We start from the raw sequence: 26833 nt of genomic DNA on the forward strand, positions 1-26833 counted from the left end.
TTATCTGCAAATAAGCACTTTATTATCAAATAGTTCAGCATCAGAACAAGGTTTCTAATTCCAAAAGAGTTTTCTTTACATAATATATTGTGAAACACGTATCATATTGTGAAACCACGTATTAGAGGAATCTGACACTACATCCTACATCCCGTTCCAGTTTCTCTCTTACAGTTGGGTAACTTGTTTTGATCTAAAAAGTATAAATTTATCTCATTCTTGTTAATGCTGTCCATGAAATTTAAGTGTGAGATCCTTTTCAGCTAGCACTTTATAATTATTCTGTGCCAGGTTAAGAGAACTGTTTTATAGTGACATAAAAGTCAACTACAAGAGAAACGCGTAATCATTTTTACTTACACAGGCAAATCTCTCTTAACACAAAAGGGAAAGACATAATGCAATTATGTAAAGCAGATGAGCCCAGAAATAACATTCATTCAGAGACAGGACTTCATATTCAATAATCCCATATGAGAAATTAATGACTCAGAGTAAACAGAAAATTAAAATTAGCCCTTGGGACTCTGACAGTTAATTGCCAAGGCTGTCTGTGGACTTTAATTAATGCTCATAGTTAGTCACTATGACTCAGAACCAGTTACCAGAAGAATATGAACCTCACTAGTTACAGGCTATTTCAAATTTGTTTTTGTGCAAGTTATCCCTTCATCCAGTATCCCACAAATAAAGCTGTTCTAAGGGCATACTTCAGATTTCTAAGAAATTAACTGAGTGCCTACCGAGTATGGAAGGCGCCATGCTGGATGCTGACAATATGTTATGACAGCATTCCTTGTCAAGCTCTCTGTGTGATACCAGCTTTTGAAAGAATGAAAATTTGGCTAGAATAGCATATACTTAGACCAATGTACCAAAAGTGTCCGACTTAAGTGACTCGAAAGAGGAAATGGTAAATAAGACGTTTCAGTTTTTTTCCCTTGGGCTTAGTCACATCTGATCAGAGCACTGACTGCTTTCTACCGGCAACTTCAGACTTCAGCTGATGGGGCAGACGTCTGACCACCACCTTCTTTTGACAGAACGTAAGTATTCAGCCAAGGGTAGCTCGTCATAAATACTATTAAGGAGAAGTTATCCTCTGGCTTTTGCGGGGAAAATGGAAATGCTAAAAATTATTTCTTGCAGGTGAGGATCAATTTTTAAAGGCTCCAACTCTGCTTGCTTTGCTGATAAAGTTCTTGAGAAGATCATGGTCCATTTCTGCAAAGCCTGAAGTCTGTGTTACTACAGTCAAATGGTTTATGCAAAACCTGAAGCAGAATTCTTCTAAATCCTAGGAATAACAACAAAAAATGTTTTAACAAATTTGTATATCCCAATGCAATGCAACATCGCATGAAAACTCCTAAGACACAGGAAGGAAAAAGGATTTGAGAGCCAAGAGGAAGAAATGTTGGTAGAGCAATACCTAAAGAACAATTCTAAAACTGTGCAGCTAATGTGAATCTATGCATGTAAAAATTTAAATAACACAGAGTAAAATATCCAAGTTCCTCCATGCCAGCCCACGCAAAGAATCTTTTTCTTCTCAGAGATAGGCACGATGTGTATGAATTCTGTACCTTCCTCTTGAGACAGTATTTGCATTGTTCATTCCGTTTGCAGTATTTGTTAAAATACTCCACTTTTATATTCTCCTGGAGGAGCTGAAAGGTTTCTGCCTGAAAAGGGTTTCCACTCTGTGTTAGGCATACCCTCGGCACTAGGCGTAAGGTTGTGAGCGAAACAAGGTCCCTGCCATTCCTCAAGGAGCTCACTTTCTAGAAGACAGAGGGCCGGAAGGTAACCACACAGATAATTCACATAAATAGGGACTATGAGGAAGTCTTGAAAATGAAGCCTAGTTCAGGTGGAAACACCGTGTGCCCACTACCTCATCACTTGGGAGAGAGCCTGCCAGCCCCCAGGACTCCCCCCGTGACTTCAAGAAACTTGAGGAAAGACTGCAGAGGCGATGCCTAGCCATGAAGCATTGTGCATGTTTTCGGGCCCAGTGTATGATTAGGTTGATGAAAGACATTCACTATGCTTTTAAATGTGAAGGTTTCAAGGTGGGTTAAGATTTTTTTTAAATGTTAAGTGAAAAAAATCCAGTTTAGAGAAATCTACATCATGTGACCTAGGGAAGAACAGAAGGAGCTGTATGAAAATGTTAATGTTCTCTGGCTGATGAGTCATCTTCTTCCTCCTCCTTTTTATGTTTTCCAAATTTTCTTTAATAAGCATATTTATTTATATAAGCAGAAAAGAAGTTATAAGCTTTTTTCTGCCCACGACTAAATGTTCCTGTTTTTTGACCAAAGGAGAGGATATCCTAATAACAGAAGGAAATCGACTCCAAGAAGTATGGCCTGCTTCCTAAAGATTTAGCTCTAAGACAGGTTTTCCTTTCTTTATTATCAAAACAATACACGGTCACTGTAGAAAGTTCAGAAAAAAAACAAGCAAAGATAGGAAATAAAAATCATCCATAATCCCACCATTCAAAGATGGCCTTTGACAGTCTTTTTTCTCTATGTCGATAATGAATCTCAGTCTTTTTAAATTCAGCTACTTATAATAAAAAACAAAAATAGGGGCATCATTTTTCAATTAATACATTGTGAGTAGCTGTATAATTTCATAGTATTAACATTCTACAGTTGAAACAATCCTCCACTGTTCCTGTTGGCTTTTTCTAATTTTTCAAAATTATAAACAGTGCTGCAATAAACATCTTTGAAGCTAAGTCTCTGTCCGAATCCATGATCACTTCCTTACGATAAATTCCTACAAGGGAATTCCTTAAAGAACTGCACCCCCCCCCCTTTTTTTTTTTTAAAGATTTTACTTATTTATTTGAGAGAGAGAGAATGAGAGAGAGCACATGAGAGGGGGGAGGGTCAGAGGGAGAAGCAGACTCCCTGCCGAGCAGGGAGCCCGATGCGGGACTCGATCCAGGGACTCCAGGATCATGACCTGAGCCGAAGGCAGTCACTTAACCAACTGAGCCACCCAGGCGCCCAAGAACTGCCCCTTTAAAGCTCTCAGTACACTTGGTACCGATGACCCCTGACACGACTGCCCCAGTTCACACCCTCAGCGGCTGTTCAGGAGAACATCCATCATGCTGAGCCTGCATTATCTCTTAAGATTATGTTTCCCCGTGTCACAGGTGAACAATTATACCTTGTTTTCACTTATATTTTCCATTTATTCATAAGCCCATTTTGTTCTTGGTCCATTTATTTCCATCAAACTGTCATGTTTTCTTTTTGTTTTCCAAGAATTCTGCATTAACTATGGTAAACGTGCTTCATGATATGTTGCAGATATTTTCCCCAGTGTATCATTTACTTTCTAATTTTCTCGGTGGCATTTTTGGTGTATAGACTTTTTTTTTCTTTCTGAAATCAGATCTATCAATCCTTTCCTCTATGGCTTCTGCCTGGGAGAGCTACCCTAACAATATATAAATGTTCACTTTTTCTGGTACTTCTGGTTACTTCACTTGTTTACATTAAATCTTTAATCTCTTAGAGTTGATTCGAGTTTAATGTATGAGGTAAACACCTAACATTTTCCCAGAAGGTCAGCTAGTCGAAAGCATGCTTTGCTGACCTGAGCATCGTACTTCACGGCAGCTGAAAGCAGAGCGATGGCATTCTCCTCACAGATTCCTTGCTTGATAGTTTGCTGGCAGAGCTTTTTCAAACGATTTTCTCTATAAAATGTAGCCAAATCTAGCAACCCTGGTGGGAAGAGATGTTTATTAGGGGGAGTGATTTCAAGCATCCTGCTTCAACTTGCTCCACGCTTCAGAGAGCATACTTGAACATAAGCCTTGGGGAAGAGCCGTGTATGTTCAGACTCACGCTGACTTCCATCCTGAGCGTGGCTCCACCTGGGAATGCGGCCGAACCGAGCAAACACAACCCGCAAATGAGCAGCCGCGGAAAAGCAGGCGCACAGTGAAAATGGCCTGAATATTTTTCCTAGAAAGGCTGCTGGGATTGTCCCTCCCCCTGCATTATGACCTGTCCTCCTGGGTCATTTCCCTCAGCACATGCACATGCTTAAACAGTGCCCATAATTTTACGGAAGAAAAAAGAGAAACCTTTCATAGATACATGGGGTGCCTCCCATCCGTCTCCCCCATTTCTCTGCAAACCTGGGAAACATCCTCTCTGTCTGCTGCCTCCATGTTCTCATTTCCCATTCTCCCCCGAAGCCATTCCAGCAGAATCCCATCCCCTCGACGCCCCGATGCCATCAATGCTTCCATGGAGCCAGACCCAAGGGGTTGTTCTCCAGTTCCGTCTCACTCAACATTTACACACAGTTCCATGTGGTTGGTGACACTCATCTTCTTGAAACACTGTGTTACTTGCTGCTGTTTTTCCTCTCCCTAATTCTCTTCAGTCTCTTGGCTGGGCCATTCTTCCTAACTTCCCAATGTTTGAGCGCCCCAGGGTTCAATCCTCAGTGACCTCCAGCACCAACCCCCTGCCCCCCAGCTTAAAATGCCATCTAATACATACTGATGATTCCTGCTGTATTCTCTGTCGCCTACTTTCACATCAGTCACCGCAGAGAGAGAAACCTATGTAAGCCAGGGATATGGCTCTCTAAATCTCCATGAGAGCATTTGTTAATCAGTATAAAGAACGCCAGAAATACTTTGTCATTATGAAAGGCGTGGTGTTTGGCTAGGAGGCCTGGCCAGAAATACTGGAGGCTCCTCCTGCCCCCGCGTGAATGGGACGAAGCAGCAGGAGACCGGCAGTGCCCGCTCTCAGAGAGCCACACTTGCTAGGTCTACACTCAGGCCTGGCTTGCCGCCTGATCAAAAGCTTAGCTGTATCCTCTATAGAAAAGGGTCACATCTACTGCAGGCTAACCTTTCGTGCAAGGTGCTTCACAGAGGCCTAAAGCACAAAGAGCCAGGATTTCATCAATCTGACAACATCAACTGTTTCTCCATCTCTCTGCTACTAAGTTGTGTGCATGTGGGAGGCCTGGGCTGGAAGCTTGTTTTCATTGTAACATGACCAATACTATCAAAATTATAGAAGAAGGGCCTATCACCCCATGGAGGAATTGAAATCTTTTGAAATCTTGAGAGCTATGATGGCTCAATTGTTTTTGGTCAGTTCTCCAAAACTCCCAAACTCCTATCTATAGCCCCACACCCTCCTGAGCTTCAGAATCACAGAAATGCTGCCCTCAGAAAAGACGCTGTCCTGAGCCCCAGCTCAAAACAGCCCGGATCTGCACCTCCTCCAGGCACAACCCTCCCCACAGTGGCCAGGGAGCCACGCACCTACTCCTAGACCACACTGGGATCACAGGGGACTCTGGAATTCCCTATCTAATTGGCCCTGAGGCCACATATGTGGATATGCACAGATGCCCAGCCCCAGCAGGACGGGGGTGGATGGAGCTTGTATGTGCCGGCTGGGAGGCCCACACACCCCTTGCAATGCAGGGTGTAGCTGGTAGTGGGTAAAGAAAGATGGCCGGCCGCAAGCTGGAGGCCTGAGGTCTGTGCTTCCTGTGCATTCCTGCGAGGAACTCTAAGGAGTCCTAAAATCCTCAATTCCAACTAAAACTCCAGCCTGGCCTTTCAGTTCTCAATAAAGGTATATTTTTCAAAGTATGAGGATTGAACATATTTCAACTGAAACATATAACTTTGAATTTTTATACAAATGTACAAGGGCCTTTATCTGGACTCCCACCCAGGGCCCTGCAAATGTTGGGAGTGGGCCTATAAAAAGAACTGCCATGCAGATGTCTAAGAAGCAACTCAAACTCCTTTGACTTTTCAAACTCAAGGGCAAAACCTGTTGCTTTCCATCTTCCTCATCTTAAGTGAATGATATTTCCATTAACCCAGCTACTCAGGCCAAATACCTTAGAGCAGTGATCCTTCTCTCTTTTCCTCACACCCCACGTGCCATCCGTGAGCAAATCCCATCAGCTTCATCTTTAAAATATATCCAGAATGTGATCTCTTCTCAACACCTCCATTGCTACGCCACCTTAACCCAGGGTATAGCCACCTTGCACCTGAACCATCATAATTACTGGTCTTTTAACATGAAAAGATGCTCAACATCACTCAGCATCAGGGAAATGCAAATCAAAACCATAATGAGATACCACCTGACACTTGTCAGAATGGCTAAAATTAACAGAGGTAACAACAGATGTTGGCGAGGATGCAGAGAAAGGGGAACATTCTTGCACTGCTGGTGGGAATGCAAACTGGTGCAGCCACTGTGGAAACAATACGGAGATTCCTCAAAAAGTTAAAAATAGAGCTACCCTATAACCCAGCCATTGCACTACAAGGTATTTACCCCAAAGGACACAAAAATACAGATTCAAAGGGGTACATGCACCCCAATGTTTACAGCAGCACTATCACAATAGCCAAACTATGGAGTGAGCCCAAATGTCCCTCAACTGATGAATGGATAAAGAAGATAGAATATTGCTCAGCCATCAAAAAGAATGAAATCTAGCCATTTGCAATGACGTGGATAGAGCTAGAGCATACCATGCTAAGTGAAATAAGTCAGTCAGAAAAAGACAAATACCGTATGATTTCACTCATATGTGAAATTTAAGAAACAAAACAAATAGGGGAAGGGGAAAAAAGAAGAGGGAAGCAAACCATAAGAGACTCTTAACTATAGGCAACTAGGTGGTTCAGTTGGTTAAGTGGCCGACTCTTGATTTTGACTTAGGTCATGATCTCAGGGTCCTGGGATTGAGCCCTGTGTCAGGCATGTGCTCAGTGGGGAGTCTCCTTGAGGATTCTCTCTCTCCCTCTGCCCCTCCCCATGCTCTCTAAGATTTAATTTATTTATTTGAGAGATAGAGAGACAGAGCACAAGCAGGGGGAGTGGGAGAGGGAGAAGCAGGCTCCCCGCTGAGCAGGGAGCCTGATGCGGGGCTCGAGCCCAGGGCCTTGGGATCATGACCTGAGCCGAAGGCAGATGCTTAACTGACTGAGCCACCCAGGCATCCCAAAAAAGACTCCTAACTCTAGAGAACAAACTGAAGGTTACTGGAGGGGAGGTGGGCGGGGAATGGGCTAAATGGGTGATGGGCATTAAGGAGGACATTTGTTGTGACGAGCACTGGGTGTTACACGTAAGTGATGAATCACTAAATTCTACACCTGAAACCAATCTTACCATATATGTTAACTAACTAGAATTTAAATTAAAAAACTGAAATAAAAAAATAAAACACATCACATCACTCCTACTGTAGAAGTTGCCTCGCTTCCCCCGCCCCCCATATCCACACAGATCCATTCTCCCTTTTTTTCCAGGACCACTTTCCCCAACCTCTCATGCGGCTGGGGTTCTGTCCTTGGCCATCTCTGGTCCATGGTTTGGAATAAGTGGAACTTCCAGGACCCTGCCTTAAGAGACACTGGGATTTACCCGTTGCCCCTTCCTCGTGGTCCCTTCCTCCAGCCTGCCGCAGGTAATGCAAACACAGTCTTGGACCATGAGGGCAGGAGCCACACGTAGGGATGCCCTGCACTGTCTCCCTGTGTGAATGAGAAACTATCCTGTTTAAACCAAAATTTTTTTTAAATGTTGCTGTTAAAGCAAATCCTAAATAACAGAAGCCTCATGCTCAAAACCTTCCAAGGCTTTCCATCATACCAAGAAAAAAACAAGCACTTCACCATGGCCTCCAAGGGCGTGTTCTTGCCCACATCCTGCTGCCTGACCTAATACTTACCACAGTGAGCGTGACTTCCCTCACGCCCCCGCCTCCCTCCCTCCTCCTCCACATGCCCAATCCGTTCCTGTCTCAGACCTCTGCACTCACTGCTTCCCGTGTTTGGAAGGCTCTTCCCTTGGGTACTGCTCGCTCGCTCTTGCTTGCCCCAGCTCTCTGCTCCACACTTCCTCTTGGAGGCCCTCCCAGCCCTCCTCACTGACCGCCTGGATTGATTCGTTTAGGACTGGCGCTCATCCGAATACCAGCTCCCCAGGGTAAGGCCAGAGCTGTGGCACGCACAGGGCCTGGGCACTAAAACATTCGTGGAAGAAAGGACGGCAAACTATAAAACTTCAGAAGTCACATTTCTGTTTACCTGAGGAAAATTAAATGCTGATCTCAGGTACAAAGTGATACTGGATGTATACACGTGAAATGAGTATTTCATTTAAAAATTTGAGGGCTGAACTCTTTAAGTCCTTACAGAAGTAATTCTTTAATTCTCTGTGCCTCTGGCCAACAATACTGCTGACGGCGGTCACCTGAGACGTAGGACGGTTTTCACTCTGCGCCTGTTTGATAACCTGTATTGCTTTTTATGCCCCACACCAGCTTCAGGACAGGGGGCCCCAGAATGCCCACAGCGTTCGGCCCCAGAGCCGTGTGGAGGGAAATTCCTGGCTCTGGAGCGCAGCAGGGCTTACTATTACCGCGTGCATTTTATCTGGTCTCTGCTGCAAACACCGGAAGGCAGCAGGTCCCGGACAGTCACGGGCGTTACTGACGTACACTAGTTCCGGGGGAATGGCAGCCCCTCCACAGCGCTGGCGGGGTGACAGCTACCCAGCCACCCCGCGGACGAAGCAGTAACAAGGGAAAAGGGCTGGGTCTGACGCCCAGCAAGAGAACTACGGCCGTGGCCGCCCGCACAGCCCCTTCCGCGGCCGGCTCCCGCGCACGCTGCCGCCGGCCGGGAAAGCTCCGGGGCCATTACCTACTGCCTCCTCGGGGGAAAGGCTGATGCTGTCCGTGTACAGGTATTCCAGGAAGGCCCGGTAAACAGGATACGAAAATTCACTCATTTCTACGATATCATCCTCGTTGTCTCCCAGAGAAGAACGAAAATGCTCACACCTGAAGGAAGAGAGAAGCCCGTGGGGCCCTCGCTCCCGGCGGGAGCAGAGCCCCCCCCAAGACACGTCCTCGTGGGGCTCACAGAGGGGACGGACAACGAGAAGCACCGCGCAGCATGAGCTTCCAGCTGCACACCTTCGTCTCCCTGTCCTGACCCCTCGCTTCCTTTGCTGGCTGGAGAGCTCACTCACCAGCACTTACGGGACGAGGCTGCAGGCGCGGACCCGCCATAGCAGGGCGCCCCCCCCCTCCCCGCGTGCAGGCCGAACACAGGGCCGGCCTCCCAGGCCACTTTCCCGCGCCACGGCCGCTGAGTGGCACTGAGGGCAATCAGGTGGGGTTATTTTCATGAACGCTGAGTAATTTCGTTTCTTTACCTCCTCCTCTAGGTTGAGTGGTGTCCCCCCCGCCCCCAGATTCATAGGTTGATGCCCTAACCTCAGAATCTAACAGTATTTGGAGGAAGGGCCTTTACAGAAGTCATCAAGTTAAAATGAGGGTCATTAGGGTGAGCCTAATGCGGTATGACTGGTGTCCTTATAAAAATGGGGAATTTGGACACAGACATGCACACAGGGAGGGCCCCACGGAAAGACTGGGGAGACCCTGCCCCAAGCGGGGGAATGCCGAAGACTGCCAGCAAACCCTCCAAAGTTGGAGGACGGGCATGAAGTCTCCCTTAGGAGAAACGCACCCTGACAACCGCTGGGCCGTGGACTTCGGCCTCCAGAACTGGGGAAGAATACGTGTCTGTTGTTGAGGTCACTCAGCGTGTGGCACTTTGTTACAGGAGCCCTAGCACACTAACCACTCCCCCCTTCCAGGTGGGTTTTCGAGCTATCACAAGAGTGAACAAATGCTGGGAGGCGAGACTAAAATACTGTGCTGCGTTTATGATTCACTGTAGCAGGATTTAAGTATCTGGTACACAACAACATGATTTTTAAAATCGTTATGCTAGGAGAAAGAAGCCAGGCACAAAAGATCACACTTTTCCATTTAAATGAAATGAATTCCATTAACAAAGTTTTAGAAAATGCTAACTGATCTAGAGTGACTGAAAGATCAGTGCTTGCCCCAGGCGTGGGGCATGAGGGACCTTTGAGGGGTGACAGAAACATTCTGTATCTTGATTTAGGGCAGTGGTTTCACAGGCATAAATATATATGTCAAAGCTCCTCAAACTGCGCACTTCAAATGGATGCAGCTCATTGGCTCAGAAATTAATACATCAATAAATCTGATTTTTGTCATCTGTGTTAACTTTACCCCAGACTCTGTTGTCCTGCAAAAGCCTCACCTTCTTTTTTCCGAGCATCTCAAAGTTCACTATCCCACAACTGATGAGGGGGGTGACAAAGCTCAGTTCCTAGGCGGGGAAGGCCCCTTCTGTGGAAGCAGCCCACGCGGTACTCAAAGCCCAGAACACGCTCGCCGAGCTTCAGCTGGCTGCCCAACACCAAGGTGCACAGACCACCTGCAAGGTCTCTACGGAAGCTGAGAGTTCTCATTCCCTGATGCCCCCTCCACCCCCCCGCCACGGGCTCTCACTACACCGGCCCCCGTTAGTTCTCATTTCTCGTGCCACGCATACCGTGTCTCCCTGGCTGCACGGTATGCTCGTAGGGCAAAATCAGCCTTACTTAGCATAGTTCTGTGAACACCTAGAACATATGAATGTATTTATTTCAATTCTCAAAATCAATGATTCCTTACCTAATTTTGAGAAGGACTTTATGTGCATAAATGTACTTTCCATCCACCAGGAACTTCAGGTCGGCCGTGTTGGGGTTGTCAAATTCCCTCTTGAGCGACTCGGCCACAGTAAGGTGGTCGTCGGGTTCTGAGAGAGGAACACCAAATGTTTCTAGGGTTAACTACAGACACAGAGAAAAGCAGGCCAGAATACAGCACTGCTCTGTGGACTCTCATGAAAATACCCGAAATACATGACCAACGGAGCAATGCTTTTTTCCCCTAAATACGGATTTTCACATCTCTATCGTCAAGGATAAGAGCCTCACACACATCTGCTTGTAAATCTGGCAAACCCAACAACTAAAAAGCCCCAAAGGGCTCTACTCAATGAAATCTTTGCATGTTTCAGTAAACAGACTGGCTAAAAATGAATGATATCGTTTCCCAGGAAAATTAAAAGCAGTCAAATAAAATTGCTTTTAATGTAGTATGTGATGTTGCTTTCTTTCAGGAAAAATTAATGCATCAAATTAGCTTCCTTTCACAGGAGCCCATTAGACAGAAATCAATTGTATGATACCGCACCTAAAAAAGTCCTTACTATCACAACAGAAAGCACCAGCCCTGCCTTCCTAGCATCAGGCCCACACCCAAAGGGACGAAGACTGCTCACCCACGGACAGGAGGCGCCACGAGACGGCAGGCGTGGCAAAGCAGGCGAACACGTCGTCGGTGCCGGAGAAGTGGGTGAGGTGGGGCAGGATCACCGACTGGCCCCGGCACTGGCCCCACATGTACACGTGCCCGCCCTGGGTCTTGGCCGCTGACGTGTGCACCGAGTGGCAGGCCGCGATCTCTATAATTCTAAGTTCACAAAGAAAGACCAAGTGAACGCGGCAAACGGGAGAAGAAACAAGTTGATTTCTCCTTCCCTTCGCCTTAACTGATTTAAAAAAAACAACAGAAGACAATCTCCTAAATTTTCAGGCACCAATCAGTTCTTTACATTTTAGCTATCCTTCAACGGCGCAAGTCATGAAGATCTGCTTGTTATTACCACTTCTAGCCAGTAGGCCTCCAAAAATAAGTACCGTCCCATTGTGAAATGCAAGTACAATCCAAGGGGAGAGACCAAAATGAACAAATTAACCAAACAGTGATCTAATTTTTTTTTTTCTTAAAACAGGACTTAAGTACGTAAAAAAGACTTGCTACTTAATGCAGGTCTTGACCCAATATCGAGAAATATTTTCATCAAAATTTCACCAATTTTAGTGTTAGATGGAACATGCTGTGGGCCACCCCAACTCGCACTACAAACAGTAAGGTCAATAGTCCTGAGTCACTGGACTCTATCTTCAAGAGCCCAAGAGAGCAGATTTCAGAAACTGACATATGCTAGACCCTAGCCCGGTAAGTTCATGATGGCCACGGGGGTAGTTGTCTGTATACTTCTCTAATGGAAAACTCTGTTTTTGTTGATTTGGAACTAATTAATTTTCTCTAAGTATAAACCACTGTACAGATTCAGGAAACATAGCGAACTAGTTTACCCTAAGTGAGGTCGCCATCCTGATTTTGTCATAGCAGACCATACTATATACCACCATCCTTAGTGACTTAGGCTCAGAACTTCACAGTCATCTTTGACTTCTTCTCCCTTCTCACTTAACCACTTTTTTTCAGAATATCCAGTTGACAAATCATATAGATTCTCTCTTTGTAATTTCTCCCATCTGCCACCACCCTAGGTAAGGCACACCCCATATCTGGACCAAAGTAACGGCCTCCTTTGTCTCCCTGCCTTAGACTCTCTCTTTTCTGAACCAAACTGCACAAGGCTGGCAGGTTAACAATCCTCCGAAAACACCATTCTCATCAGTACTTTCAAACTCTCAGTGGCTTCCCACAAGATAAAATCCAGACATGTGGCATTAACACCTTCCATAATCTAGCCCTCTTTCAAATCACATTTGCCTACATACCCTGTGTTCCAACACACAGATGTACTCACTGCCCCTCAATATTCTTACTCACAGTTAAAGTCCCTTGTTTAAGAATGTTCTTTCCTTTCTCTCTGCCTTAGAAATCCTGCCCATCTTTCAAGGCCCAGCTCAAATAGCCCCAAACTAAGAGGTCTCTCATTCACCTGAGCTCTTGAAGCACATCCTGTCTACACCACTCCAGCCTGGCCCTTATCCTCTCTGGGATGTATGTCTTACCTCTTCAGCTAGATTATAAGTTGTTGGCAGGCTGAATCACTGGCTTATTTCTCTCTAAGTGTGTTTCTCTCCTTAATATGGTGTCTTCCTAAGCAATTTATAGGTCATTTTATTGACTAATTGGGAAAGACTCAACAACACAGAGCAACTGAGGGGTGTAAGACCCCACTGACAGGCTAGCAATTGAAGGATGGAGACATCCCTCCACCACCTGTTTTAATTGGATGTTTCCCAGCCAAGGAGGGAAGATGGTCATCATACAAGCTGGAGATGGCTTGCCTCCAAATGTATTGTTTTCATGTGTGGCCCAAGCAATTTCACTGATTTATTCAAGGGCAGCTCCCAGCTCTTGAAAACAGGAGTACTAGAAACGAGGCTATGTACGATATGCCACGGTGAAGAGCCTGGACGCCGGAGTCAAACAGAACTAAGGGCTCATCCTAGCTCTACCACTAGGCCATGTGACCGTGGGAATGTTCCCGAGCCTCTAGGAGCCTCAGTTTCATCACACTGCAAGGCTAGTACGTGAGAATTAAATGATAAAATGTCAAACACCCAGCACAGTGCCTGGTGTACAAATAGCAGCTACCAGTAGAGGCTTCTTAACAGAATTACTGCTAAGTGTTTTCAGTGGCAAAGCCTCCCTCATATAGAGACTGCACATTCCCAATGTTCAGTTCAGGTAGTGACACCTTTCCTACCTGCATGGTTAAGTCAATGAATGGGCCCAAACTTCCACTATGGGCTTTACAAAAGAAACTTCCTTGCCCACACAGGGAAAATGGCCAATCCTATTTGGCTTCTCTTTTCAACAAATAAAGAAAAAAGGGGAAGGAAATAGAGTAAATATGTTTATTCAAAGAAAGGGCATCTACTATTACCATCTACCCTCACATGTTACACCAAACGTGAGGGCAGCAACATACTTCATTTTACGTGGCTTGATGCAATGGGCAGGGGGTCAGACAGCAGCCTGTGGAGGCCAAGTTACTTAGACTCTTATCATCATTTTATCATCTTAAAAAAAAAAAGAAGTGAGGAGAGCAGAAGACAAGGTAGCAGTCATTTCACAGCCTTGTGGTGAAGAGTAAATGAAATCAGCTACCCAGCACAGGGCACATTCAAAACCAGTTTCTTCTGGTGACTCAAGTGTTTACCAGTGGCTGCAGGAACTCTGGGAGACCACTTAAAATCTCTTTTCCCTGGTAATGTTCTATGAAAAATGTAACTGATGGAAACACAGCAGTGTCCTTCTACCCAACATCAGAAAACCAGAATAATTTAATTCCTACATTCGCTTCTGGAATATCTTTATGAGCCTCCATGGAACGGGAGCGGCCTTTGCCCTTACAAGAGGCAGGAACACGGCTTCGTGGAGAAAGGGTGGAACAGACCCGGCAAAGGGGTTGGGATGCGGAAGGCTGTGGAGCGCTGGCCTTCCCTACACACGGCCTCGTGACGTTTACCTGGAGCACCTAGCAGCACACGGGAAGTCAGGGGTGGGGCACGGGCTTGGCTGACGGCAGCAGCTGCTACAGGAACAAGAGTGGAGACAGTTTAGAGGGAGCCTTCAGGTCTAAGCGTGGGACCCAACCAACTGCCAAGGCTTCCTGCTGTGGCCCAAGGTCATCTGTTCTTAAATCTGATTCACACCAAGAAGCAAATTCCGAAGCTCAGATTTTCCAGTCTAATATGCAACAGATGGTGACTGTGAACTGAGCTAACCTTCACTGGCAGGATGTCTGGCATATTTCACATTTTAGTTTGCAGCCCCGTGCAATGACAAGAAGGTACTACACGTTCCTAATAAATGAGTTTTGTGTCACCTCCCCAGAATGATCCCCAACGAACGCAGCTTAATGGGTGTGGTACTAGAAATGAAAATGCAGAGAGTGAGGAAGCATGTAAAACAGAAAACAATGAGGAGAGACAAAAGGTGACTTGTGAGCGAGAAGGGAGGAGAACAAAGAATGGTAATAAGGGTCCAGAGCAGTGACTCCCAAGCCTGGCTTTGTAAGAGGCCAACATATTACCAATTGTCACAAGGTGTCACAAAATTCACAGAAACACAAGGCAAAGTTAGCTTTAAATCAGTTTAACTTCAAATATGCTTTTATGAAACTTCAGGAACAAAGACAAATGCTGATAAATCCAAGTACTGAGACTTCAGAAAGATTGGGAACGACTGGATTAGAGAGAAGAGAATCACTTTAGTCATTAAAATTACTTTTATGTGAACATAAATTGCTAACAAATGTTATTAGCATTCTTCATCAGAAGTAGAACTCTGTGGGAAAAATTTTAAAAGGTTTTCCTTGGGCTGTCATTTGAGCAAAGGATCCAATGTAGACAGATTTTCACTTTCCACTTCTGTGAATAGGTAACCAGGACCTGGAGATCCACCCCACCCTAAATTCAATCCTTTTGTTTCTAATTAGTCAGACTTCCATGAAATGGGTCCCAAAGAGTCAGAAGTGAGTTCTTGAGAGATAAGTCATAACATATCTGCAAATTTCAGCCACTGAAAAGGGTGGGTACGTGCAAAACAAGTCCCAGCAGACTTACAAATTCCTCCCTTGCAATATTCGTGTGGTGGAGAGCCTGCAAACTCAGGGATGACCACAGCGAATTCAGGCATGGAAAAGAGAAAAGCAGGAATATCTCCTTCAAAACATTCATCCATGATATTTAGAGCCCAAATAATGATTATGTGGACTACAGTGAGCATGCAAGTGTGTAGCTATTTCCACGTTTTTTTTTTACATTTATAATTCAAAACTTGAAAAAAGTCAAAAAGATTTTTTTTAAAAATTGAGTTTTTAAAATAGACAAAAAAGCAGTACTCTCAAGTACCAGGTAAGGAGCTGACACTCCATAACTCCCATGCCCTGCTTTTCTGCATCTCCTGCCTCCCCCACCACGCTGCCCTATAATTGGCCCAGCGTGACTAGAGTCAGAAGACGTGGCGCTCATTCTGGGGTGATCGGGGACTGGCAGTGCAACGTGGGGCAAGTTGCCGGTGGGCAGATAGCAGTGGATTTGGCAAGTCCAGTTGCAGATGAGTTAAAATGTATGTGAAGTGTGACAGCACCAGAAAAATGGTAAAGTGCCATACAAATATGTTGTTCTTATTTCCATGACACCTTTACTTGATTCTTTAACACTTCTTTGTTGTGTGTCTAAATACTAAACGTCCCTACTGACTGGATTTGCTAAACTGAGGCAGTTTTGTGATTGTTCAAAGCCTCAAGACTGTCCCTTCTCTTTCCACTGAGTAGCTCTGAGCTACCTTGAAGGGAAATGCAAATAGCATGGCTGTGTGCATGTATCCACACCCACAGGTTCTGGCCTCCAGTCCCTCTCCTCCTCCCCAGGCCTTAAGAGGTCCAGGGTCTTATCCTAAGATTTTGGGGAAAGAAACCAAAAACAGGTCTTTTTTTTAACCTATTTGACACAGGTTAAATAAAATTAGCCAAGCTTATAACACTCAAATGAAAACAAGTGGGTTGAAACTGACAATCTTGTTCTTCACTTTCATTGTTAAATATTCCAACAGGAAAATATAAAAGAATTGTATAAAAATGCAAGATAATCTATGTGTCCATATATTTACTTTAAAATCAGATTTAACAAAAATTAATATGCACAATAAAAAAGGAAATATAGTAATTTCTACAATGATTACAACCCTGGTTTAACAGAAAGACTAATGAAATAATTTTAAAAATGTAGAATGAAAAGGCAGTGATATAGCCATGTTTGAGACACTCAAAAGGCTTTCAGAAATAGTAGGATAATTTGGGGAAAAATTTTGGATTTTTTTAATTAGCAAATTACTTAACACAACCTTGTAAAGAAGTGGGCAAAACTAAGTCTTAATTTTCTAACCATTTTACATGTCCCCATAGTGATAGCTTAGGAGCTAAAATAATGAGACAGTCCTATCCTTTCAACTGGCACATTTTATAAGTAGCTGAGTGAATAGCTTTATACCCTACCCCTATTGAGATTTCATTTTCCTAAGCCACAGAAGATTGACCTCAAGTGTTATTCAACTTCCTCTTAAGAATATAAAACCGAAAACAGTAAGGAGGAGGAAAAGGTAATTTGTGAGGGAGAAGAATAAAGTAGGATAGTTGTTGGAGGTTTAGTCCTTGTGGTTAGTGTAGAGTAGCTGAAATATGAGTAAGTGAAAGTAGAATATTTAACATACAAACTCCCCAACAGTTCAAAAGCCAATTTTATTTTATTTATTTTTAAAAGACTGATTTATTTATTTTAGAGAGAGAGCGAGCATGAGTGTGGGGAGGGGCAGAGGGAGAGAGAATCCTCAAGCAGACTCCCCACTGAGCGCGGAGCCCGATGACGGGCTTGATCCCAGGACCCTGAGATCATGACCCAAGCTGAAAATAAGAGTCGGCTGCTCAACCGAGCCACTCAGGTGCCTCCAAAAGCCAATTTTAAAAAGAAATGAATGTTCTCATGAAAGAATATTCTAATATTAGCAGCAAGTTCCCCACAATTCTATATCATGTCTACGTTCTGTTTATCACTAAAGAACATGCAAGTTATTTTGAAAATGCACATATTACCTGTCCTTTTCCATGAAGATAGGCGCAGGATAGGACTGGTTACTTTTATTGCCAATGCCCAACTGGCCATAAGAATTTGCACCCCAAGCATACACTTGGCCTTCATCTGTTAACACTAATGTGTGTGCGTAGCCACAGGCAACCTGGATAGAGAAAAACCAAATCCACTTAGGCCTGCAAATATGCTTTCACAAGATAGGTTAAGAATCAAAGATGCAAAAAAAAAAAAAGAAGAGGCAGCCTGCTCAGAGAGGCAAAACATTAAGGTAACCAGTACTTGCCCAGAACTAGCTTAGCCTATGTGGGGCCAAAACTGCAGTAATTTCAACATGAGTCATGGTGACATGAGTCTGGTTTGTTCAGCTTTAATATGGCATTCATCATGCTCACAGAGATCAAGGGTGTGGAGTGAATATGGAACACACTTTCACTTTTTAAGAATTTTTTTTCTTTTTTATTGTAAAAGTAAAACATGTTCAATGTTGAAAAAATGTAGAAAAGTATAAATATGAAAGTAATCTCAAGATCAGGATTATTTTTCCACTTCTATATAGATATAGGGATATGTATCATGTCTCCATGCACCACGTCTGTATCTTTATTTTTACTTGACATCACATAGCACTATTTCCATATCATTAAAAATCTTTTGTAAACATCATTTCCATTCATACAGATTTAGTATAATTTATTTAACCATTAACTTATTTGATTAGATAAATTATGCTACATCTATTATTTATTTATTGAAGTTTTAGCATTTTTTTTTTCTTTCTCTCTTTCTTCTTTTGTTATATCTTCTCCAATAGTTCTGTAAGTGTCTTCCATTTTGGTTCCTTAGGATAATACCCTAGGAATAAAATTATAGAACAAAGGGTATAAATATTTTCAAGGCTCTTGATATATACTGCCAAAGTTTCCCTGGAAAAGATCGTAACAATTTACATTCCAACAGCTATGTATGAGAGTGGCCTAGAAACATAAATTTCCTGATGAACATCTACAACTTAATTCAGGGAAATAGAGCTTTAGCCTTTACTTCAGTGAAGAAAACAACAAGCAGCTAAACTTTTCATCTGCCAAGAAAACTGCGTCCATTGGTATCTTTGCCACTAAAGACTTAAAAACAGGCACATACAAACGATTGTGGACATACCCGCTGGACACGAATGCCTTGCAGAGCTGCTATTCTACAGGGAGTTGGCTGGTTGCCACTACTGCCGAGTCCAAGCTGCCCATTTCCATTGTAACCCCAGACATAGATCTGAAGGAAAACCAGAGACTCAGTGCCCATGAAACACAGAAGCAAGCGAGCTCTCTGTTGAGAAACATGACATGTCAGTATCACACTGGTAAGGCAAACGGGTTTTTTAAACAACATACGAAACCACTTTCTTTTTTTAGATTTTTTTTTTAAGATTTTATTTATTTATTTGAGACAGAGAGAATGAGAGACAGAGAGCATGAGAGGGAGGAGGGTCAGAGGGAGAAGCAGACTCCCTGCCGAGCAGGAAGCCCAATGCGGGACTCGATTCCGGGACTCCAGGATCATGACCTGAGCCGAAGGCAGTCGCCCAACCAACTGAGCCACCCAGGCGCCCACGAAACAACTTTCTTACCTCCCCAGTGTTCACCACTGCCATTGAACACATCTGCCCACATGCTATGTTCACAACTACTTTATTCTGTAAGCAGCCCGTGACTCTTCGAGGGATCGGCTGATTGGCTGTTGATCCAGATCCTACCTGCCCAGAGTTGTTATAACCCCAGGCAAATACCTGGGAATTAAAAAATGAAACACGCTAACTTATAAAGTGTCTCAAATGGACACTAACATGGACTGACTTACAGTGTCTCATCTTTGCTCTCAAAGTGCTGGATATGCATAAATTCTCACACCACAGGCAGAGAAGTTTTTATAAAATTCATTCCTACAAAATGCATTACTTGATAAAATTAGGTTATCAGTATTATCTACACAAATAGCAATAATTCTGTTCAGATATCACATAATATTATTAAAATATCAACTTTACCTTAGCCATGTTTTCCAGCATTTTGGGATTTTTCTTTTTGTAAATAAAACCCTTGAGTATAGCAATATAGAAGGAACATTACAGCCTTTTAAATCTTGCAGTTACAGAAATCCCTACTACATAAAGGTACACTTCATGATATAACCACCAGGTCTATGAATTGCTAACACGAATAAGACTGAATTTGAGGAAGATGGTTATTTTAATCAAACGATCATATTTCTAAGACTGCTATAAAAATTTATATAATCTTACTGAAAAAAATCAATGAGATTTATGCTAATTATTCTCACCTCTCCATCAGATGTTAGCACCAAAGAATGGTAAGACCCACAGGCAACTTCAGTGACTTGTTTGTTTGACAGATTAGTAGAAATATGACAGGGCACTAAACCATGATTAGTTGTCCCATTGCCCAGCTGGCTATAAGCATTATGACCCCAGGTAAAGACTTCTCCTTCTGAAAATAAAAAGAAATACAACCAGCTTTCAAAACAGCTACTTTATTATATGAACATATATATTGCACACCTCCATGAATGAAAACTAAAAATTCACGTGCAAAAGCACCAAACTCATTCTACAAAAGAATACATTTGGAAAATATAAACTATTTTCTATCTCAAAGCAACAAGATGAAATTTAAATGGATGCAATTATAATAGCTGGATGATAGGTTTTTAATAAAGAGCAGAAAAATGCTACTAAGAGTAATAGGAAGAAACATCAGATGGAAAGTCAAAAGACTGTAAGATCATTTAACTTCTCTGGGCCTATTTTCTTATCTATAAAATGATCATCAAGTTAATTTTAAAATTGTTATTATATTATTTATTGTGTAGTATAATACATATTCAGAAAAGTTCATAAATATATATGCAGTTTTATAAATAATTATAAAGCACATACCCATGTACTACCACTCAGGTCAAGAAATACAACCTGATGCTCACTCCAAAAGTTCCCCATATATAATCTTGAATAAGAGAATTCAGTTTTTCCTGTTCTCGAACTTTAAATAAATGGAATCATATAGTATATACTCCTTTTGTCTGTATTTTCTACTATATTATCTCTTTGTGTTACATTCCAGATAATTTCTTCTAATCTTCCAGTTTATTAATTTTCTTTTGATGCGTCTAAACTGCTATAAAACTTGCCCACTGAGTTTTTCATTTTGATAATCATATTGTTTATTTGGTTCTTTTTCAAATCTTCTTTGATCTCTGCAGGTATCTTCAAGCTCATTTTGTACTTTTTCAAACACAGTAAATATAGTCATCTTGTAACTGGTATCTGATAATTCTAATATCTGATACTTAGTAGTCAGTTTTTGCTTTTTTTTTTTTTTTTTTTTTTTGCTGGTTCTTATTCATGGTGCCTTGTTTCCTCATGTACCTGGTTATCTTTGACTATGTGCTACTAATTGTCACTGAACACTCATTTTTCATTGGCATCATATTTCCTCGGTCCTAGGATGAAGTGAAGGTACCTTCCTCTAGAAAGTACCTGCATTAATTTCTGTGATGCCATTAAGGCACTTAAAGTTACTTCTTTAATAAATCCAAGGCTTGAGATTTCTTGGACCGCCCAGTCTGATGTGAACTGTAATACAAATCCATGATTACAACCCTTTGGGGAGAGGTTTTCTTTGTTCCTCCTTGCTTTGTTCCTCCTTGCTTTGCTCACAGCCAAGGATTTTTCTTTCCAGGGCTTTAGAGATGGGAGAGCTAGCCCATCCTTGCCCCTAGATTGTAGCCCTTTGTGGACCTAGCATAACATGTTAGGTCTCTGACTCATGATCCCTTCTACCTCATGAGTACATCAAACCACAACTCCATTTAATTGGAGAGGGAGATGCCCTTAAGGCAAAACTAGCTCTAAGTTCCCCTTTAACCTTAGTTCACACTTTCTCTTAAATATGATCCAATAATTCCTCTCTGCCTTGTCAGTGCTTTGATGCCTCAATGAAAAAAAAATTAAATATTTTATCTAGAATTTTTAGTTCTTTCCAGTGAAGAAGTGGTCCAAAAAAATCTAGCCTATTACTGGCAACCAAAATTCCCGAAAATTTATATTTTCATTTATAAACTTTATTTTCAGTTCAAAGAATACTAATAAAATGAATACCCAGCTTAAGGAAAACTCTAAGGTATGATTTAATTATAACATCCTATTAGTGTGAATTCATGAAATAGCCATGAAAGTATTTAATTCCTTATACTACTAATACCAAATATAGCCATCAGTCACTGTTGATGGTCAGAATCCCAGAGTGCTAGGAGTTAGAGGGCATCTTGGACTTTAGCACTAGTGTCTTATTTCATAGATCAGGGATCTCAGGTTCAGAAAGTCCAGAGTGAATTCAGCATTTTAATGCAAAATAGTTCAACTTTTAAAGTATAAAGTATAAAAGGGGCTTACGGGGCTTACAGCCCTGTCATTCTCACATCAAAAGTGCCAATAATTGCTAAATTCCATCCGCTCCATTATCTTACTCTGATATCCAGATAGGTTCATATTTCCTGTTGTCCAAAGTAGAGTCAAGTTCACAGGGCAGAGCGAGACTCCTACCCAATCAAAAAGTATGTTCTCGATTTAAGGGGTGGTCCTAAGTCTTGTTTCTCAATAAATAAGGCAGTGGCTAAAATTCTACCCTGTGTCCCTAAGTTACCTGTTGTTGCAAGGACAATATGGGGGCCACTCCCATAGCTGAGGCAGGCTATTTTTTTGCCACTTAAAGAATCCAGTCTCCGAGGTTCGATGGTACTCTGGACGTCACCTAATCCCAAACAACCAGAGCAGTTTGTGCCAAGCACAAAAATCTGTGGGAAAGACCACTGTTAGTTGGAGCACTTCTATTTCTGACAAACCCATAATCATTGCTTCATTGTGTAACATTATATAACATATAAGAATCTACCCTCCATGCTTTTCTTAAGATCTTAATTCCTTGGTTCCCCCCAAGATCTTCAGCTTAGCAAATCCATTACTGTAAGTGGCTGAATTTTTTCTTCAAAATTTACCTCATCATTTACTGTAGTATACAAAACTTCATTTCCAGCACTGCCAAAGACACAGGCCTGACGAATTAACTGCAATTCTTCCTCAGAACAAAGGGAGAAAATTGGCCACTTTCCCACATCTAACATCTTCAAAGATGATAGAGTAGCCTGTACTGGCTGAAAAGGAAAAATAAATAAACAAATAAATAAAATTTAAAAATATGTGTGTGTGTGTATATAAATATATACATTAAGACTATTAATTAAAAAATGCTTCTTTTTTCCTTCCCCTTTTCCTTCTGTGGAAGTCAGCACCGGCTCAGGGAGGGCCGGCTCTATTTTCGAGAGGCCCCTCACAGCTACGGGAACTGTCTTGACAAGCCCACTGCTTCAGTCCTGCTCTCACAGCAACCAAGGGCCAGAGACCCCGGCTGGGATCAGATCTCACCTGCTCATTTTCCTCAGGGCCACAAGAATCGTCTAAGGCTGACCTCTGTACTTTCAGTGCTGGCTATGTCTTAAACGTAGCTCTGGAAACTAGGCTGGTTGGAAAGGCAGGAAAAACGGAGAGAGAGAGAGCACTGCGATTTCCTCAGCCGCCTGAGTCTTGATGAAATGCGTTCTTGGAAAAGAACAATGCTAAAGGTGACACCAAGGAACCGGTCCAGGAGTTCCGGTTCTGGGGTCTGTTCTGACCATCAGTGGAGCAGTTAGTGGCTTCCCTCACCACCAGCCCCCCACTCAGGTTTGGGGATTGGTAGGAATATACACCCAGAAAGTACGTATTTGTTTGCTAGGGCTGCCATAGCAAAGTACCACAAGGTGAGTGGCTTACACCAAAGAAATTTATTTTCTCACAGTTCTGGAGGCTAGGAGTTCAAAATCAAGGTACCGTCTTCTTGTGTCTTCACATCATCTCGCTCTATGCATGTCTGCATCTGGGCCCAAATTGCCCCTTTTCATAAGGACACCAATCATACTGGATTAGAACTCACCATAATAACCCCATCTTAACTAATCACATCTGCAATGACCCCATTTCCAAATAAGGTCACCTTCTGAGGTACTGGGGCATCTTAGTGCATTTGGGCTGCTCTAACAGATGCCAGACTGGGTGGCTTATAAACAGCAAAAATTTACTTCTCACAGTCCCGCAGACTGGGAATCCAAGATCAAAGCACCAATATGCTCGTGTTCTGATGAGGGCCCCCTTCCTGCTTCATAGCCATCGCCTTCTCACCATGTCCTCATGGGGCGGGGGGAGGGGCTAGGGATCTCTCTGGAGACCCTTTTATAAAGCACTGATCCCATTCATGAGGGTTCCACCCTCATGACTTAAGCACTTCCCAAAGTCCCCCCCCTTCTAATAACCCAAACTTTGGGGGTTAGGATTTCAACATATAAATTGGGGCTGGGGGAACACATTTAAACCCATAAGAGTGAACATTAAGACCATAAGCACCTGTGCTCTCATAAGAGCAAGCAATGTGGACACTGTAAAGCTGTTTTAAAGAGAGCTTTTATTTATTTGCTATCCTGGAAACATTTTTCATACGTGCTTCCCAGCTTTCAAAAATGTGAGGATTAAAATAAGATGCATAAACAGCCAATATGTCTTTCAAATGGCATGTCTGGCCCTTTCTCTTAATCACCATACTCCTGCTTAATTTAAAGGAGCAAAGGATTTTCTAAGGCCTATCTTTCCTATCAGCTATTAAGTCAACCTTACCAAGAAAGAGTTCTGGTAGAAAGCTGATTGGACTAGCTACTTATTTTCTACAGACCTGAAAGCATATTTGTCGCACCCACTTTGGGAGTCAAGTAACTCTGTGTGTACACACACACACACACACACACACACACACACTATAATGACTTGGCTCACAAGATGATGGAGACTCAGAAGTCCCATGATCTGCATCTGCAAGCTGGAGACCCAGGAGAGCTGGTAGCATAATGTAGTGAGTCTAAAGGCCTGAGAACCAGGGGAGACAGTGATGTACATCTCAGTCTGAGGGCAGGAAAAGATGAAGTAAAATGACCGCTATCAATCGGTGAAACAGGAAAAAAAGGGATGAATTCCTCCTTCCTCCACCTTTTGTTCTATTCAGTTCCTTAACAGCTTGGATGATGCCTACCCACACTGGGGAGGGCAAACCATTTACTGAGTTCCCCAAATCAAAAGCTCCTCTCATCTGGAAACACCCTCACAGACACACCCAGAAGCAGTGTGTAATCTGGCACCAGTGGCCCACTCAAGCTGACACATCATATTAAGCAACACACCATGCGAAGGAGCCCATGTGGTCATGGAGGCAGAGACTAGAGCAATCCACCTCCAGGGCCATGAACACCAAGGACTGACAGGAGCCTCCAGAAGTTGGGAAGAAGAAAGGAAGCCTTCTTCCCTAGATCCTTCAGAAAGCATGGCCCTGCTAACACCTTACTTTCAGACTTCTAGTCTCCAGAACTGTAAAAGAATAAATTTCTATTGCTTTAAGCCACACAGTTTGTGGTACTTTTTAAAGGCAGCCCTAAGAAAGTAATACAGAGGGTAGGCAGCTTGTAACTGCTCACAGCATCATCCTGAGTTAATGTCAGCGCCTGAACCAGGATGAGCTCCCCTGATGCCAAAGCCAGTCACCGTCCCTCAGCATGCCACTCAAGTTTTAGGACCCTGCCTGGAGAATGAAGTCCTCTGTTATCTTTGGGGCAGCACTCAAGGCCACTACAGAGCTAAGGGCAGAATCTCTCGTTATGTTAGCTTTTAGTCTAAGCTTCTACTGTAAATTACGTACCTCCTTCTATCCTGAAGGAATCTTATCTTCTCTGGGGTCTGCATTTTAATTTTTTTTCCTATTTAAGTCTATAAATTTCAAAAAGAACAATGTTTGGGATGTGGCATCAAATATTTATAGATGAGCTAATGTGCTAGTTAAAAGAATTCTTACATATTATTTCTAATCTTCACAATTGTAGGGCATAGATATTGCTATCCTCATTTTAATTACAAGAAAACTGAGGCACAGAAAGACTAAGTAATCCCCCAAGATCACTTGCGTCTAAAGCCTGCTTTCCACACATCACATGTTGCAGAGAAAAAAAGTTCACATAAAAAGTTATACCACTGGTAGATCTAATTTACAATTGCAGGGCTTTTGCTGTTCTCATCCAGTCCTTGACGAACAGGGCAATAATACACACTGTGGGTTACCTTCCACGAACAGAGCGGACAGCAATATACAAAGAGAAAATAAGCACTCCTATCTCATTTTTTCCTTTCAAGCAGATTTTTGGATTTCAACCTGCCCTGCTACAAAAATCAAGTGGTTTCTTAGATGCCTAGAATCAGGTTGTAAATCCAATAAGCTCCTAAACACCTGTCTACAAATCATTAGTTCTGAACTTTCTTCCTGGCTCACCTGTACCAAACCTCTAGTACCCACCCCAGGACTCTACTAACCCCTGGGATTCGTGTGTGTGTGTGTGTGTGTGTGTGTGTGTGTTGAAGTGTTACCTGAATTCATACATCTGTTAAAGGATGTCACTAGTCAAAAGAACATCAGGTGTGACAGTATCATTGAACATGTATTGAGGGCAAGATACTAAAGGTATAAAAGTGAAACATAATCACTCCCTTCAAGGAGCTCACAATTTAATAAAAAACAAATACTTACAATATAACCTTGGGTACAAGGGAGGTGTGACTACACTGCTCTTAAATGTCTGTCAGAAGGCTGGCTCCTGGAGGTCAATCATCAAAAATTCTTCTTTTCTAAGTCTTGTGGGAGAGTTATCTCATGGAGGAACTTATGACTTAATTTATGAAAGGCACACATTTACACTCTTCTGAGGTAAATATTTCATATCAGTCTCAAGGAATTGTAGCATCTTTGTTCTCAGAAGAAAAATGTTTCTCTGCAATGCACTCATGAGTGTGTATAGCTGTACACATTATATATATTGTAAACACGTACATACACTGTACGCATATGTATACTTTGTCTATATAACAGGAGCGCAGGTAGCAGAGAATTCACACACAGCACCTGTAGGTGAAGCATCCACCCTGCATGACAGCAACTCTGCAGAAGGAGCCCAACCACCTTTGTGCCCAACTGTTACGTAAGGGACCGGCTGAGCAAGAGCCAAGGGCGGGCAACAGAAACATCTGCATGGGGGGAAAGCACTACCAGGGAGTGAGAGCTTGACAGCATACACGAGAAGTCATCAAGATCGTGTCCCTAGAATTCAGTCCTAATTTGGCCCAGGTAGCCCTCCTTCCTGCACGTACTCCTACTATATAGGCGGTAACTATTCCTGGCCGGCTTTCCTTTCCTTTCCTTTCCATCCAGCCCCCCTCCCTCATCTTTCACTGGCGTCTGTTTGCG

General features: G+C 42.9%; 1 protein-coding gene across 5 annotated transcripts in view; it reads right to left on the reverse strand.

Moving 5' to 3' along the window:
- Positions 1 to 26833, reverse strand: part of RCBTB2 (RCC1 and BTB domain containing protein 2) — a 55362-nt gene continuing 28529 nt past the window's right edge. For 4 of the 5 annotated variants that reach the window (XM_021689432.1, XM_021689433.1, XM_021689430.1 and 1 more), the window contains 12 exons: positions 22464 to 22619; positions 22112 to 22262; positions 19731 to 19897; positions 19021 to 19179; positions 18558 to 18665; positions 17402 to 17544; positions 14276 to 14341; positions 11261 to 11451; positions 10606 to 10732; positions 8750 to 8889; positions 3625 to 3755; positions 1 to 1297 (listed from right to left, as the gene is read on the reverse strand). In XM_021689432.1, coding sequence (XP_021545107.1) covers positions 1157 to 1297; positions 3625 to 3755; positions 8750 to 8889; positions 10606 to 10732; positions 11261 to 11451; positions 14276 to 14341; positions 17402 to 17544; positions 18558 to 18665; positions 19021 to 19179; positions 19731 to 19897; positions 22112 to 22262; positions 22464 to 22589 — 1650 coding nt within the window. In that variant the 5' untranslated portion in view covers positions 22590 to 22619 and the 3' untranslated portion in view covers positions 1 to 1156. The remainder of the gene's footprint in view (positions 1298 to 3624; positions 3756 to 8749; positions 8890 to 10605; positions 10733 to 11260; positions 11452 to 14275; positions 14342 to 17401; positions 17545 to 18557; positions 18666 to 19020; positions 19180 to 19730; positions 19898 to 22111; positions 22263 to 22463; positions 22620 to 26833) is intronic. The other variant, XM_044913554.1, reaches the window with a different exon arrangement.

Source organism: Neomonachus schauinslandi, chromosome 3 (assembly GCF_002201575.2).
Source record: "Neomonachus schauinslandi chromosome 3, ASM220157v2, whole genome shotgun sequence".
Lineage (NCBI taxonomy): Eukaryota > Metazoa > Chordata > Mammalia > Carnivora > Phocidae > Neomonachus > Neomonachus schauinslandi.